At 40.7% G+C, this 15,941-nt stretch overlaps 1 protein-coding gene across 7 annotated transcripts in view; it reads right to left on the reverse strand.

Annotated features, from left to right (window-relative positions):
* Positions 1–9,732: 9,732 nt before the first annotated feature.
* ARHGEF3 (Rho guanine nucleotide exchange factor 3) overlaps positions 9,733–15,941 on the reverse strand; it is a 308,196-nt gene continuing 301,987 nt past the window's right edge. For 4 of the 7 annotated variants that reach the window (XM_027585490.2, XM_027585491.2, XM_027585488.2 and 1 more), the window contains 2 exons: positions 13,854–14,040; positions 9,733–12,089 (listed from right to left, as the gene is read on the reverse strand). In XM_027585490.2, the coding sequence (XP_027441291.1) occupies positions 11,737–12,089; positions 13,854–14,040 (540 nt within the window). In that variant the 3' untranslated portion in view covers positions 9,733–11,736. The remainder of the gene's footprint in view (positions 12,090–13,853; positions 14,041–15,941) is intronic. The other 3 variants (XM_027585492.2, XM_027585493.2, XR_003518294.2) reach the window with 2 other exon arrangements.

Consider the following 15,941-nt stretch of genomic DNA (forward strand, 5'->3'; position numbering starts at 1 on the left):
GTCTGAGCAGTACAGTTAAAATGGGTTCCTTTGCATGTTTGTAAATTACACCTCATTAATATGATTTACAGTGAAAAATAAAACTTTGCCTGCTCCAATAGATTACAAACCAAACGTTGACAGACTAGACATTCCTGACTCAGTCACCTGTATTGCCACTTGATGTCTCATAGGAGACTCCAGCTTAGCACATGCAAACTGGAACTCATGGTATTCTCCCCCAGACCTGCTTCTCCTCCAGCATCTGCTATTCATTCTCCACATTGCAGGTGGGCAAACTTTTGAAAAATTTTATTGAGATAATTGTGGATTCACATGCAGTTCTAACAAATAATACAGAGATACTGCTGGCCCTTCACCTAGTTTCCCCCAAGAGTAACATTTTGCAAAACTATAGAATAGTATCACAACCATGATAATATATGCCAATTTTACTCAGATTTTTTCCAGTTTAACTTGTACTTATTTGGGTGTGTGTGATGCCAATGTTGGATTTTTTTTTTTTTTATCTTACAGGTTCCTGGGGCTCTCCTCATTTCTTTCTAGTTTATTTTCTCTTGACGGTTCAGGTCAAGTCTATTGATCTGTCTTTGAGTTTCTTGTTCTATTGTCTATCATCTCCCCTTTACCATCAAGCCCAAAGAGTTTTTTGGTTTAATTTCTTTGGTTGTATTTTCACATTCTAGAATTTCCACTTGATAACTGTTTCATGTAAGTTCTATTTCTTTGCTGAGATTTTCTATTTTAAAAATTTTTTCAAGAGAATTTGCAATTGATTTTTGAAGCACTTTTGTGATGGCTGATTTAAAATCCTGGTCAGATATTGCCAGTATTTGACATACTGATGTTGGCATCAATTGATTGTCTTTTTTTTTTTTAAGATTTTATTTATTTATTTATTTATTTATTTATTTATTTATTTATTTATTTATTTAATTTATTTATGAGAGAGAGGGAGAGAGAGAGCACAAGTGGGGGTGAGGGGCAGAGGCAGAGGGAGAAGCAGACTCCCTGCTGAGCAGGGAGCCCGATGCTGGGCTTCATCCCAGGACCCTGGGATCATGACCTGAGTCGAAGGCAGATGCTTAACCAACTGAGCCACCCAGGCGCCCCAATTGATGATCTTTTCTTATTCAAGTTGTAATTTTCCTGGTTTTTTATTGAAAAAAAGGTGTTTTTTAATTGCATCCTAGGCTTTTTATTATCATCATTATTATTTTTATTATTAGTAGTATTATGTTGGGAGGATGGGTGCTATTTAAATATCTTATTTTAGCAGGCCGTGATTCTGTTTAGGTTTGGCAGGCAGGTCTCAGTCCAATTTGGGGGACTGTGGTTCCAAAGGCAGGTTAATTTTCAGAGTGATGAAATTTCTGGTGCTGATAGGGCTCCCACTGGTTCTTGCTGGTGCTAAGCAGGTAGAGAGTGTTTCCCAGGCTGGACCACCAGGTGTCTTTGGGTGGAGGAGGTGACTCTAAAGCCCATGGGAACAAAGACACTTCCTAGGCTGGCCACTTGTGGTGGCAGAGTCTCTCTTGCCAGTACCACCTGTTACTCTAGTATCTCTTGGTGGGGAGAGGGTTGCTTCAGCAAGAGACTCTCACAACTCCTATTTAATATTGTACTGGAGGTCCTAGCACAAAACACTGATGACAAAACTATCCTTTTGCACTGAAATGCCTTCACGTTTTTGTTGAAAATCAATTGACCATATGTTTGGTTAAACTTCTGGACTCTAATTGGGTCTATTGACTGTCTTTCTTTATACCAACTACTCTGTTTTGGATGTTGTAGCTTTATAGTAAGTTTTAGATTTTTTAAAAAATGATTTTATGTAAGTAATCTCTACACCCAACGTGGGACATGAACTCACAGCCCTGAGATCAAGAGTTGCATGCTCCACTGACTGAACCAGCCAGGTGCCCTGTAAGTTTTGGCTAAGTCTTCCAACTTTGTTACTCTTTTTAAAAATTTTTTATTGTTATGTTAATCACCATACATTACATCATTAGTTCTTGATGTAGTGTTCCATGATTCATTGTTTGTGCATAACACCCAGCGCTCCACGCAGAATGTGCCCTCTTTAATACCCATCACCAGGCTAACCCATCCCCCCACCCCCCTCCCCTCTAGAACCCTCAGTTTGTTTTTCAGAGTCCATTGTCTCTCATGGTTCGTCAACTTCGTTAATCTCTACAGAGTTGTTTTTGGCTATTCAAGATCTCTTAGATTTTCATATGAATTTTAGAATCAGCTTGCCAATTTCTAAAAAACAGTCCAATTAGATTCAGATTTGCATTGTGTTAAATCTATGGATTCATTCTGGGGAGAGCAGACATCTTAGCAATAGTGAGTCTTCCAATCCATGAACATGGTATACTTTTTTCATTCATTTAGGTATTCTTTAATTTTTGTCATCAGTATTTAAAATTTTCAGTGTACAGATTTTGTAAATCTTTTCTTAGTTTTATCTCCATGTTTTTCATATTTTTATGGTAATATAAATGGTATTTTTATGGTTTTAATTTCAATGCCTCATTGTTCCTTACTATCATATAGAAACACAATTGAATTCTGTACATCTTATGTCCTGCAAACTTGAATTTATACATTTTAGTAACTTTTTTGTATATTCCATAAAATATATCAAGGATATCAGAAAATTTTTAGATGGTATCTATGTTTCTGAAAAAGGAACAGTTTAGCAGGCTGATGAATAAGATCTATGCTGCTCAGCTACAGAAACAGCAAGATGGTGGATGATTTTTCAGACTTATTTATGATATTTTAAAGATGCAATAAAAGCTCTATTAATTTGGGAAAAAATTCTACATAGATGATATTATTTGTGAATAAAGACAATTTTACTTCTTCCTTTCCAATTGAGCTGCCTTCTACTTATTTTCCCTGCTTTGTTGCACTGGCTAGGACTTCCAGTACAATAATAAATAGGAGTTGTCCTTCTTTTGTTCCTCATCTTAGGGGGAAAGCATTCAGTCTTCAGCATTATGATGCTAGTTTTAGTTTGATAGATATCCTTTATCAGATTGAGAACATTTCCTTGTATTCCTAGTTTGCTGGAAGTTTTTTTTGTTTTTGTTTTTTTAAATCAGGAATGTATATTGGATTTTGTCAAATACTTTTCTACTATTAGGATGACCATGTGTTCCCCTTTTAAAATCTGATGAATTACATTAACTAATTTTTTGAAAGATTTTTTTTATTTGAGAGTGTGTCATGCGGGTGTGAGGTGGGGGGAGTGCAGAAGGAGGGGGAGGGAATCCTAAGCAGACTCCCCACTGAGCATGGAGCCGGTTGCAGGGCTTGATCCCACAACCCTGAGATCATGACCTCAGCTGAAATCAAGAGTTGAGCGATTAACTGAGCTGAGCCACCCAGGTGCCCCACATTGTCTAATTTCTTTTTAAGATTTATTTATTTGAGACAGAGAGGGAGATTATGAGCAGGAGTGGCAGAGGCAGAGGCAGAGAGACTCTCAAGCAGACTCCCCACTGAGAGTGGAGCTCAATGTGGGGATTGATCTCATGACCCTGAGATCAGGACCTGAGCTAAAACCAAGAGTCTGATGCTTAACTGACTGCATTACCCAGGGGCCCCTGACTAATTTTTTGAATGTGAAATCAACCATTAGTATCATTTTCCTTCTGCCTTAAGGACTTCTTTTGAAATTTCTTGTAGTTTTGGTCTCCTGGTAATGTATTCTTTCAGCTTTTTTATGTTTGGAAAGAATTTATTTTGCTTTTGAAAGATCTTTTCCCTGGGTATAGAATTCCAGGTTCAGTTATTTTTCTTTCAGTATTTTAAAGATATCACTCACCGTGTTCTTGGTTGCCTTGTTTCCAATGAGAAATCTTTTGTTATCCTTAACTTTGTTCTTTTGTACCTAACATGTCTTTTTCCACTGGCTACTTTTTCAGGTTTTCTCTTTATTGCTTTATTTTCTTTTAAAGATTTCATTTTTAAGTAAACTTTACACCCAATGTGGGACTCGAACTTAAAATCCCGAGATCAAGAGTTGCATGCTTTACCAAATGAGCTAGCCTTTATCACTGGTTTTGAACAATTTGATTATGATATGCCTTGTAGTTTTATTGTTTCTTATGTGTGGTGTTTATTAAGCTTGTTGGATCTGTGGGTGATAGTTTTATCAAGTTTGGAAAGATATTTGCAATTATTTCTTCAAATATTTTTTTCTGTCTCCTCTCTGTTCCTTTAGAGACTCCAATTACATGAATATTAGGACACTTATGTTTGTCTTGTGACACACTGATGCTTTTTTCATTAAAAAACTATCTTTTGTATTTGATGGTGAGTAGTTAATGTTGTTAATAGTTTATATCACTGATTTTTTTTTCCTGCAATGTGTAATCAGCTATTAATCTCATCCAGTGTATCTTTCATCTCATACATGATAGTTTGCATCTCTAGAAGTTAGATTTGGGTCTTTTTTTTTTTTTCATATTTTTCACTTCTCCACCTAACATTAAAAATATGGGACACAGTTATACCTTTTAATGCACTTTTCTTTTAATCCTAACATTGGTGTCCGTTCTGGGTTGGTTTCAATTGGCTTTAGTATTTTTTTTCTTCACTATGGGTTGTACTTTCCTGCATGCCTTATAGCCCTTGATTAGATGTCAGGCACTGTGAATTTTACCCTGCTAGATGCTGGATAATTTTGTAGTCCTAGAAATAATTGAGTTTTGTTCTGGGGTGCAGTTAAGTTACTTGGAAATGGTTGATCCTTTTCAGCCTTTCTTTTAAGGCTTGTTAAGTGGAAACCAGAGTTGTGTTTACTGTAGAGTTAATTATTCCCCACTACCAAAAGTAGGCCCTTCTGAGTACTTTACTCAATTATGATATTCTTCTGGTGTGGTTTGTGGGAACAGGCCCTATTCCCAGCACTGTGTGAGTTCCCTCTAATCCTTTTTGATAGTTTCCCCCACGCTTGGGTAGTTTCTCCACATGTGTGCACTGATGAGTACTCAGCTGAGCACCTGAGGGGGTCGCTCTGCAGACCACCACGGTTCTCCCTCCAGGCATTGCTCCCTTCTCTAAATCATGGCTGCCTTGGTCTCCCTGAACTCTCAGCTCCATCTATTCCACTTAGTGAGTTCCCTTGACTCAGTCTCCACTGACGGGTGAGTGGTTTCCACTCTGCACTGCTGCCTGAAAACCCTCTTGAGGCCATAAGCTGGAGCAACCACAGGGCTCACTCCTTTGCTCTCCCTCTCTTAGGGCCACTGTTCTTCAATGTCAGATGTCCGGTGTCTTCAAAACCACAGTTTCATATATGTTGTCTTTTTTTTTTTTTTGGTTGTTTCAGATGAAAAGGTAAAGCTAGTCCTTGTTATTCCAGAATAGCTAGAACTCATTACTTTAAGGAGACTTAAACAAGAAACGCATTTCCTATTTTCCCACATAATTGCATTTCCAGTGCCCTTTCTTCTGTTGTGTGGATCCATATTTCCATCTGGTGTCATTTTTCTTCCATTGAAAGAAGGTCCTTTAACTTTTCTTGTAGTATCGGTCTGCTGGTTACGAACTCTTTTGGCTTTGGTATGTCTGAAAAAGTCTTTATTTTGCTTTGGTTTTTGAAATAGATTTTCATGTTTTTTCTCAGAAAACAATCCATCGCCACAATAAGAAACAGAAACACAAAATCCATCTTTGATGATTCTGCAAGATCTTTGTATCCTTGAACCATAACATGTGAAAATAGAATACAGATGGTGGAATAACGATGATGATGATGATGACGATGATGATGATGATAGCACATGTAATGTAATGTTTACGATGTCAGCCACCAGTATCTGTCAGGGGCATAGCAGGCTCTGCAGCAGATTCAAATTAGGTTAATTCAAGGAGAACTTCATAAGGGGACTTTATGCACTTGTGGGCAGGGTATAGGGACAATGCAGTCTCCCAGGGCTAGTGACAGTAGCGTTGGTACCCTCCTAGGCTGGCAAGCTTAATGGGAACTCAGAGAGGACTCCTTGAGGGGAGTTGTGACTTCATGTCAAGAGATGCAGTTGGACCAAGGCAATTCTTTGAGAGAGCAGGGGGGAAGAAATATCTAACCTCAGCTGCTCCCTTCTCTGATGTTATGCAAGCACTTCCCTTTGGCCGGAAGCTACTAGCAAGAGAGCCCATTGATGAAGTACATGCAGGTGCTGCAGGCACATTAAAGGAAGGATCGGGTTAGGGAGTGGCTTTGGAGAGGTAAATGAAGATATCTGGCATTGCATCCTTGGATATATTAACGCGTTTAATCCTCCCCCAAATCCTATAAATTACTATTATTATCCTCAGCTGAACAAACAATGCAAGAAGAAAAACTCAACAGAATTATGATGCCCTTTAGTTTAGAGAAGACACGGCTTTCACTAAACAAGAACAAGATACTCTAAGAATAGGAACAATGATAGAAAAAGGGAAAAGGGGCGCCTGGGTGGCTCAGTCACTAAGCGTCTGCCTTCGGCTCAGGTCATGATCCCAGGGTCCTGGGATCGAGCCCCGTGATGGGCTCCCTTCTCAGCGGGAAGCCTGCTTCTCCCTCTCCTTCTGCCCTTGCTTGTGTTCCCTCTCTCGATGTCTCTCTCTCTGTCAAATAAATAAATAAATAAATCTTAAAAAAAAAAAGCTTCCTTTAAAAAAAAAAAGAAAAAGGGAAAAAATTTAGCAATAAAACTGTGATTGGGGTGCCTGGCTGGCTCAGTTGGTAGAGCACATGACTCTCGATCTCGGGGTTGTGAGCTCAAGCCCCATGCTGGGTGTCAAGGTTACTTAAAAAAATAAAAAAAAATTTAAAGATTTATTTATATGAGAGAGAGAGCATGGGGAGTGGGAGGGCAGAGGGAGACGGAGAGAGACTCCCAAGCAGACTCCCCGATGAGCGTGGAGCCCGACATGGGGCTTGATCTCATGACCCTGAGATCAAGACCTGAGCCAAAATCAAGAGTCAGAATTTTAACTGACTGAGCCACTCAGGCTCCCCAAAAGAAAATCTTTTTAAAAAACTGTGATAGCTAATCTTCTCCCCAAATTAATAGAAGGGTTATAAGATAAAGACAAGTAAGTCTCCCTGAGAGAAAACAAAATACAAGGAAATAAAAAGTAGGAATAAGAGATAAGAATATTTGAAAACCGATCAGGAATAAGAGAGCAAATCCACAAAGTTCAAAATCTCTCTTTCTGGGGTTCCTGAAAGAAAAAAAAAACCCAGAAAATTGTGGAAAGGAAAACACCAAAGAAAAAATACGGATTTGCTGGATTGAGAAGACCACTCACCCCTCTTACAGTCATGCAGTACAAGGAATGAAAAAGACCAATCCCATACTTCTGAGAAATTTTCTAACACTGCATGTAAATTTAAAAGTATTAAATAACAACAAAGAAAACCATTAGCTCTTACTCATTTTCAAAGTGATTTCACATTCACTATCTCACTTTTTACATGGCCTGAGGGCTTAAAGTGTCCCTTCACAGACAGGGAAACAAATACACTGAATACAACACCTGCAGGATGATATTCTTCAAACCTTTCACAGATGAGTATCACAGTTCATTAACATTTAGGTGTGTTTGTGTGTGAACACCTATGTGTAAATGGACAAGTCAATTGGAATGCCCCTCCGGTTTCCTGAACTAGATGATCAGTTCTCAAAGATACAGAGCATGGTTTCTAATCCTTTGCTATGCTTTCCAGGTCAGTTGAGGAAGGGCTTAGTCTGGGTGGATCTACATAGCTGACTAATGTGCTAACCAAGCCCGGAGGAAGGAGATGTGACACTATGAGCTGTGATTGTTTTGTGCTTCTTTGCATAAGGCCCAGTAGGTGCAGTGAGTACAGTCACCTTTTCTCATTGTGTGTTCCTATGGGCAAGGTGTTAAATCTTCATGATCTTCGGATTCCTTCTGGAGGGTTTGGGTTTGAGGCACCCTCTTCAAATTCCCTTTCAATACCATAATTCCAGCATTCTGTCAATAAACAAAGATAGTTTCAGTTTACTGAGCCAACTGCATCAGTGAGAAGGGGTGTCCGGCATGGGATTTCTGCAATACCAAGGGGAATCAGGTGGGGAAAACAGCTCACGTAGAACTGTGTGATCAAATCTCCCCGAGAGTCCTCAGGCTTTTGGAGAATTAGTAAAAGGTGGACAGAGACAGAATGTAAATGGAAAGTTGAACAGCTTGCTCTCCAAGACAGTGGGTTGCAGTTTCCTGTACCCACAGAGACTTTGTGAAAATAACCCTGTTGTAATGAAGAGTCTTGCCTTCTCAGCTGCTGGAGACTGTGCCAGGAATGGAAATGAAAGCAGTCACTGGTGGTGACCACAACCAGAAGCTGAAACCACACTCTAATTTTGCACAAAATTGCTGGTTCTGACTCTTCTTTGCTTATGACTTCTCCTTTTGACTGCAAGGATTACATCTAGTTATGTGTAAAATAACATCTTGAGAATAGACTGAAGAAAACCATTTAGCCCTCAGTCATCTACTAACCCGCAACATGTCAGTATACTGCTAGGGATGCAGCCTCCTGGATCAAAGTCAGCACAACCATGGCAGTGAGAGGTGGATGGAACATCCAAAGGGGCACTGAAGAAGGACAAGGAGGATGGAAAGGAAGGAGGAGAAAGAAGAGAATGAGAGGAGTGAGTTTTCATTTGGGGAAAAAAGATGGACTTACATTTATGTGAGTATCTTGACTAATCTTAGAATTAGCAGCTTGTTAAAGAAAATGGTGAGAGGGTATTACAAAGATGAGACTACCTACTGGCCTTATCGAGCCACCCTGCTACTGAGAATTGGTGACAAGTATTTAGCCTTTTCATCTAAAGACCACCTTTTGGGGGTGCCTGGGTGGCTCAGTTGGTTAAGCATCTGACTCTTGGTTTTGGCTCAGGTCATGATCTCAGGGCCCTGGGATCCAGCCCTGCACTGGGCTCCACACTCAACGTAGAGCCTGTTTAAGATTCTCTGTCTCTCTCCTCCCCTCCAAATAAGTAAAATTAAAAAAAAAAAATGAAGACTACTTTTTGGAGGAATAAAACTAACCATTTTTTAAAGGATTTATTTATTTTTAGAGAGAGAGATGGGGGGAGGGGCAGAGAGAATCTCAAGCAGACTCCCCTGCTGAGCACAGAGCCTGATGTGAGGCTCAATCCCACAACCCTGAGATTGTGACCTGAGCCAAAATCAAGAGTTGTACCTTAACTGACTGAGCCACCCAGCTGCCCCAAAACTAACAATTTTTTAAAAAGATTTTGTATTTATTTGAGAGAGAGAGACAGAGATAGTGAGAGAGAGCATGAGCAGGGAGGAGAGGGAGAAGCAGGCTCCCTGTTGAGCAGGGAGCCCAATGCGGGGCTCAATCTCAGGACCCTGGGATCAGACCTGAGCGAAAGGCAGAGGCTTAACTGACTGAGCCACCCAGGTGCCCCAAAACTATTTTAATTAAAGAAAAAGTGGCATGAATTTCCAGTAAGAATTTCAAAGTAGAATTTGCCTTCTACTATTTGGTCTCAAGTTTCTCAACAGTCACCTATCCTAGCAGTGAGACTCAATACTCTTTTCCTATCACAATTATGACTTTCCACACAGTACAGATTCAAGATACAGTGGTTAAACATGAGTAAGTGAATAAGTGAATGAATAGAGAATACTTGAAAAAATAGATCTTAGAAATAGGAGTTCTGCAAAAGTTGTGATAGATCAAATTGAAGTATTTATTTCAACCTGCACCCTATTTTAGAGTTTGTATTTGGGCACAACAAGCAAAAATTCCAGAAAGAACCTCCCAGGAAGATAGCTGAAATTTGACATTTGTTGGGGACATACTGTACACAACGAAGGTGACATTTTAATGTAATTTATTTGAAATGCTTCCAGAAAAATTTAAGGCCATTATACAAAAACATTCATTTCATCAAAACATTCACTTTCTTCCCATAGGCCAGCACTTAACGGACCTCTTGTCTCAACACACTGACCAAAGTGGCCGATGGCTCCTGCAGAGAATGATTCACTCTTTCCTCCACCATCAAACATCGGTTCTCAGCTTATGTCTGCTTCTATCTGCAGCAGTTCACTCACTTGCTAAATCAGTAACAATTTGAGAAACAAAGCAATTTTAAATAAACTCATAATAGAAAAAAAAATTCACCATGTTTAAAATCTATAAATACAGAAATATGTTTTACAGGGTAAAATTGACCACAATATTTTTTCATTTTTGAAAAATAAGTAATATTACCTTGTTTTTATATTGATACATCTTGTCACACAGCTTCTTTGAATGCACATGTTAGATGTACATAATAAAATAACATAGCATTTACTGCTCTCTGTAAACTTGAAAGACACAGAAGATTAAAAAAAAACTTTTTGGCAATAATTTAGAATCATTACTACTAGTGCTGGTGTGGGAATAATTTTGCACAGGTCATCCTTAATATTTACACTCACAGGGAGCTTTTCTGTGTATTCAGTTAACTTTTTTTAAAGGTCGGCAGTCCACTCTGCATTGTAAATCAAGGCTAGACAAAGAGCTTACTAGTTTGGCTAACTGACCCCTAATTAATCATAGAGTTAATTAAAATTGGCCTATGGAGAATGTAATTATGACTCTGATCACAGCACAGAGCCAGAGACGGCAAAGTGATGACCCAAAAGCAGAGCAGGAAAACCCAAGGCGCTGGCCTTTCCCAGAAGGGCACTGGACCTTGTTTTTCTCTTAATGTTTCCCGCCTAAGGTCATGATGAAGCTCTTCTTCCAAACTCCTCCTCTTACATGTTTCTGTAAACAGAGTCACTGACTCACCTGCGGTCTCTTCCTCAGTGCTCCAAAATATGAGTAGGCCTTGGCACATGAAACAAAATGATAATGGTCCTTCTTATTAGCCTGCTGGGTATTCCCAGGACTTTTGAGTTCTATTCTGGTGTCTTCAGCTAGAAATGGCTCTCTAAGGCAAGCCAGCAACTATGACAGGCACCCCCCCCCCCTCCACCCCAACCACCGCCGCTCCGGTGCAAATGCATTTCAGGTCAAGATTCAGAGCTGGCGGCTGCTTTCATGCTCGTCCTTTCAAGGTCAGACACTGTTCCACGTCCTAATAGATTATTGCATCAAATTTGCACTTGATGACACTGCAAGGTCAACACAGTGCTTCTTCCTTTGCACAATTAAGCGTCCAGCATCCCCAGGGATGTTTTCATGCTTTCTGGTTGGACAACATTGAACCAAGTTCACTGCAAGGATTGATCTTTTCCCGTTTTCCTGCACATACCATCACAATACACGAGTGACTTCCTCGTGCCGTTTGCCAGGCCCTGTAAATTCCATGCCTTCAGCTATCATGTCAAAGAGCTAGAAAAGCATTAGAGAAACAAGGGAGGATTCTTTTTAAGCAATCTACATGAAACAGTAGTTTAGAGAGTCTTTTCTATTTTTTAAAATCCAGCAGGACAAGTGAAAGTAACTTGTTCAAGTACCTCTCCATCCCTCCAGACACTTGTGAAATGCAATACAGGGTAAGAGTTGCCACAGACCCCAGCTTACACGGACAGATTGGCAGTTACAGTACTAGGGATAAAGATACAAGATACAAGAGACGGGGTCAACACGGTCACTAAAGTATTAAAAAGTGCTTCTCCAAACCGTTCCGTGTGTGGAATGCAAATACTGTACAGGTAATACACACGGCTCTGTCAGACGTTGCTTTCGATGTACCTGCTGTTCCCACAGGAAGAGTCTGTCTGTTCCATGCGCTCACAGTCGAGGCTGACCTCGCTCGTGTCCATACTACAGTCTGACTCACTGTCCGATTGGTCCATCTGCTCAAGTTTTGTTTCTCCCTGTGGCTCCCGGCTCCCAGTGGCAGGATTTAGGACTGGTCCCTCGGAGTCCAGCACCCCGGCCTGCCCGGCAGCACACACAACTGTTTCTTTGGCTTGACGAATGCAGTTGAGCCACTGCTGTTTGTTGAAGGTGTCGTTGGCTTGTAGTGAGTGGGTCTGACTTTGGGAACCGTTTTTGAAACTTACTCTGAAGAAGTTTTTAACTAGAAATGAAAAATAGATGTAAAAAAAAAAGAAAAGGTCAACGGACAGGTATTTCCCAGGCCAAAGATAACTGATATGGTGACATTAACACCCTGTACCTAGGGCAGACGTCATTAATTGATTACAAAATGTGTCCCACTGGTCCAGGACATGGCTCAGCTCTACCCTGCAGCCACCATCAAGCAACTGGATTTCACACCAGCGTAGCTCTCAGTTCTCCCTGAGGCTGGCAAGTGGACATCAGTTTAAATCTGGGTGCATATTAAAATCCCCCGTGGGCTTGTTAAAAACATAATGCCCGGACCCTACCATTAAGAGACTAGGATTCAATAGGTCTAAGGTGGGCCTGATAATCTGGACTTTCAACCACTGCCCCAAGTTAGAGCCTTTTCAAGTTTAAGAAGCTCTGTGTAATATCAAACCATGTCCATGATCCTCCACATGATAACAGTACTTGCACATATAGTACCTAAATGACTGAGAAGATATGCAAAACTCAGAGCTGTTACAAATTCAGTTTCACTTTAAAATAAAAATACATTTTCATTACCTCCATAGGAGCTATGTGTATTTAAAAAAAATGGTAGCACACAATTTGGAAGACATTTTATTTAGTTTTACCAGCACATAACGGGCCCCGCATGACGCGTGCAATGCTTGGTTCGAAGAAATGGGTGTGTTCAGTCCCCTTGCACTATCCCTGGAACCAACGGTCTGGGAACCACCACTTCAGATAAATTCAGGCTCCACCTTTTGCTCCTGGGCAAGCGCCTTAACTTGTGTATGACTCAGCGTCCTTATTTGTAAAATGCGAGAAATGAAGAGGACCTATCTTGTAAGATTATTACGAGGGCTAAAGGTGGTAACGCGTGTGCTTCTACAACACCTGGTACATAGTTTGTATTCAAGAAATAGAAGTTGCCACCACCACCACCAGGGCGGAGGGACTAATGAGCAGGTCAGAGGCAGTACATATTAATTATGTTGACAATATGATGGCCCTGTTAACCCAAGAGGCTCAAATGTCACTTTCTCAAGGAAGACTTCTCTGATCATTTCCTCTAAAGCAAACCTCCAACTGTTATCCCTACTGGGCTTTAGTTCTCTTAACAGCACCTGAATATTTATTCATCATCTATCTCCTCTATCACAGTGTAAGCTCTGTAAGGGGGAGGAATTTGATGGTTTAGTTTCGTTTGACCATTTAGTATACTAGTGCCTGGAATGATATATACATCGATACTCAGTAAACACTGCCATTGTAGCTCCTCTTGGTTAATTTGTTTATTACATCTCAAGTTAGAGAAGCCCATTAGAATAATTACAGATGAATCCTCAACCCAGGTGACCATTCTTGATCCTCTTTAGGGATGATTGCCCTGGCTCTACAAGAGCTACCAGTAAGCAACTGGTATTGACACAGGGGCTATCTGGGATTAAGCATGCTTTTATCCAATGGAAGGAGACAGAGAGAAGTAATGTAAGGAGTACCTGTTATGTGCAGACAGGTTCACTTGCAGTATCTTAATCCTTATAACAACTTTATAAAGTTAGTATGCATACATGCCCATTTTACAGATGGGAAACTGAGGCTCACAGAAGTGGCACAAGGTTACACAAGTAGGGAGTAATGAGACAGCATTGGAATGTAGTGTGACTCCAAGGCCATGGCTACTTCTCTATCCACCAGCCAGCCACTCCCTCTGAACCACCACCACCACCACCAAACCATTCAACAGGTCAAAGCCAACAGCCATCCATACTTCTCTCATTGTTGCTAAATGCCCCACGCAGGGAGCCGCCCAGCCTCACTTCTCCATCCTGCAGGTCTTCCAGCAGAAGGTCCTTTACGGGGATTGGCTGCCGGTACAACTGGTAGCAGAGCTGCTCATTGTGGGTGACAGCTCGAGTGATCACAAGCACTTCTTGGAACAGGAAAACATGCAGTTTCTAGAAGAAAAAAATCCACAGGATTTCCCTAAGCGACTGCCTAATAAGAAGTTGATTAATGGACTTCTGTGGATAAGAGGTCCCCAGGCACCAGCTTCACACTGTATTATGAACTTCTAGGCTCAGATCTACCTCCAGAACAGAAGTTGGGCAACTTGGAGGTATTTCCAGATGCACCTAGTGCCTTTCCTGGAGGAGTGCCTCCCTGGGGCACCCACGGAGAAGGCCTTTCTGCCTACAGACGTCTGCAGCCAGGACTGCCGGCTCCAAGGACATCATCATATTGCATATTCACAACCTGTGCAGACACACACAACCTCCAGCTTCCGTAAGAAAAAAATGAGAAGGGGGAATAGAATAAAGGGAGCAGTGAAGGAAAAAGAAGTGAGTACCCCCACCCCCACCCAGGCTTTGGTTTATAGCACCCAATATAATCCTAAGAGATCATAATGAACAATAGTCTATAAAGGATACGACTGGCATATCAAAGCCTAATATTAATCTTTGCTTCCCAAACCCATAAAAACACTTGTTCCTTACGCCATAGAGCTGAGTATCAGCTCCATCCAGGCACACCAACTCGGAACACTGCCCATTCCCGAGGGAACCAGAGTGTGCTGTCGTAGCCACAAAGAAAGATGATCAAAGAACTGGTCCTTCTCAGTTATGTTCCTCAGAACCTCAGTGTTCTGAAGAGGCTGTGCTTAAAAGGCTGATGACTGATGTGTGTTTTGTGGGCGAAAAGAAAATCTCAAAAATAAAGGCTTGTCCCAAACCACATCATAAAAGCAATTTCACTGGGTGGAGCTGGGGTAAATTGGCTCCATTCAATTCCAAGTGCTAGACTCTTCTCACAGTTTGGAAATGCTAACGAACTGAAGTGAAAAGATCTACGACCTTTCTAGCTGGTTCTGGTTTTCCAATGGAGATATTTGGGAATGTGAACCCAGGGGTCTCAAAGAGGTGGAAACTCACATTAGAATCTTGTTTTGGGGCAGGAGAAGCATATTCAGCATTATCAGACAATTTTATATTTGGGAGAAAAGAAACTTGTGGATACCCCACCTACTCTGACACACACACACACACACACACACACACACACACACGTACTTGTAGAAATTAAAGCTTAACCAAATGTTGGCTGGTGGAAATAAAACTGATAATTTTGTACTGGGTGGGAGGAGACTGAGGAGTGAAAGTTTATCAAAAGTGCATTTAAACAGAGTAAAGCAAAAAAATAACCAAGTTAAGGGCCTTTTTTCCTTTTTTTTGAGGGGGATATAGGAATAATGTTAAGACTTCTTTTGGGGATGGGGAGGGAAGGAGTTGGTCATTGTTTTATATACTAAACATTAGGGTTTTTTGTTGTTGTTGTTTTTACACTGTTTCTACTTCAACAATCCTCTAGCCAAGGTAGATAATTTGAACTCAGATTGTCTGGGAAACCTTTTAAAAACATCCCTTATTTATGAATGCTTCTTTTAGCCCTCAAACTATCAAGCTTTTCTTCTGACACAGCGCTTTGTTCCTAAAGACTTCTGTAATTCTACTGGGAAAAACAAGTAACTAAAACAAATCTCCCACCCCAACTACTATCTTTGTTTTCAAAAATCTATCTGCCTGAAATATGAACTAGAGTTCATCTTTAATGCCCTAGGCATAGCCAACCAGAGAGTCTCAGTCCTTGACTGAGGGACAGAAAGAGAATAGGTCTCATTCCATGTGGTGATATATCGTCCCAACCATTTCCCACAGGGCTTCTGAGAAAGAATGCTCAAGAAGCCAGAGTATCAGACATTAGAAGTCCACCAGTGTTTTCTGAAAATGAGCAAGAAGCAGAATGCAGCTTTCTAGCAATCAGTAACTCTGTAGTCAAACAAATACTTCTTCAAGCAGTG

Source organism: Zalophus californianus, chromosome 1, assembly GCF_009762305.2.
Source record: "Zalophus californianus isolate mZalCal1 chromosome 1, mZalCal1.pri.v2, whole genome shotgun sequence".
In the NCBI taxonomy this organism is placed as follows: Eukaryota; Metazoa; Chordata; class Mammalia; order Carnivora; family Otariidae; genus Zalophus; species Zalophus californianus.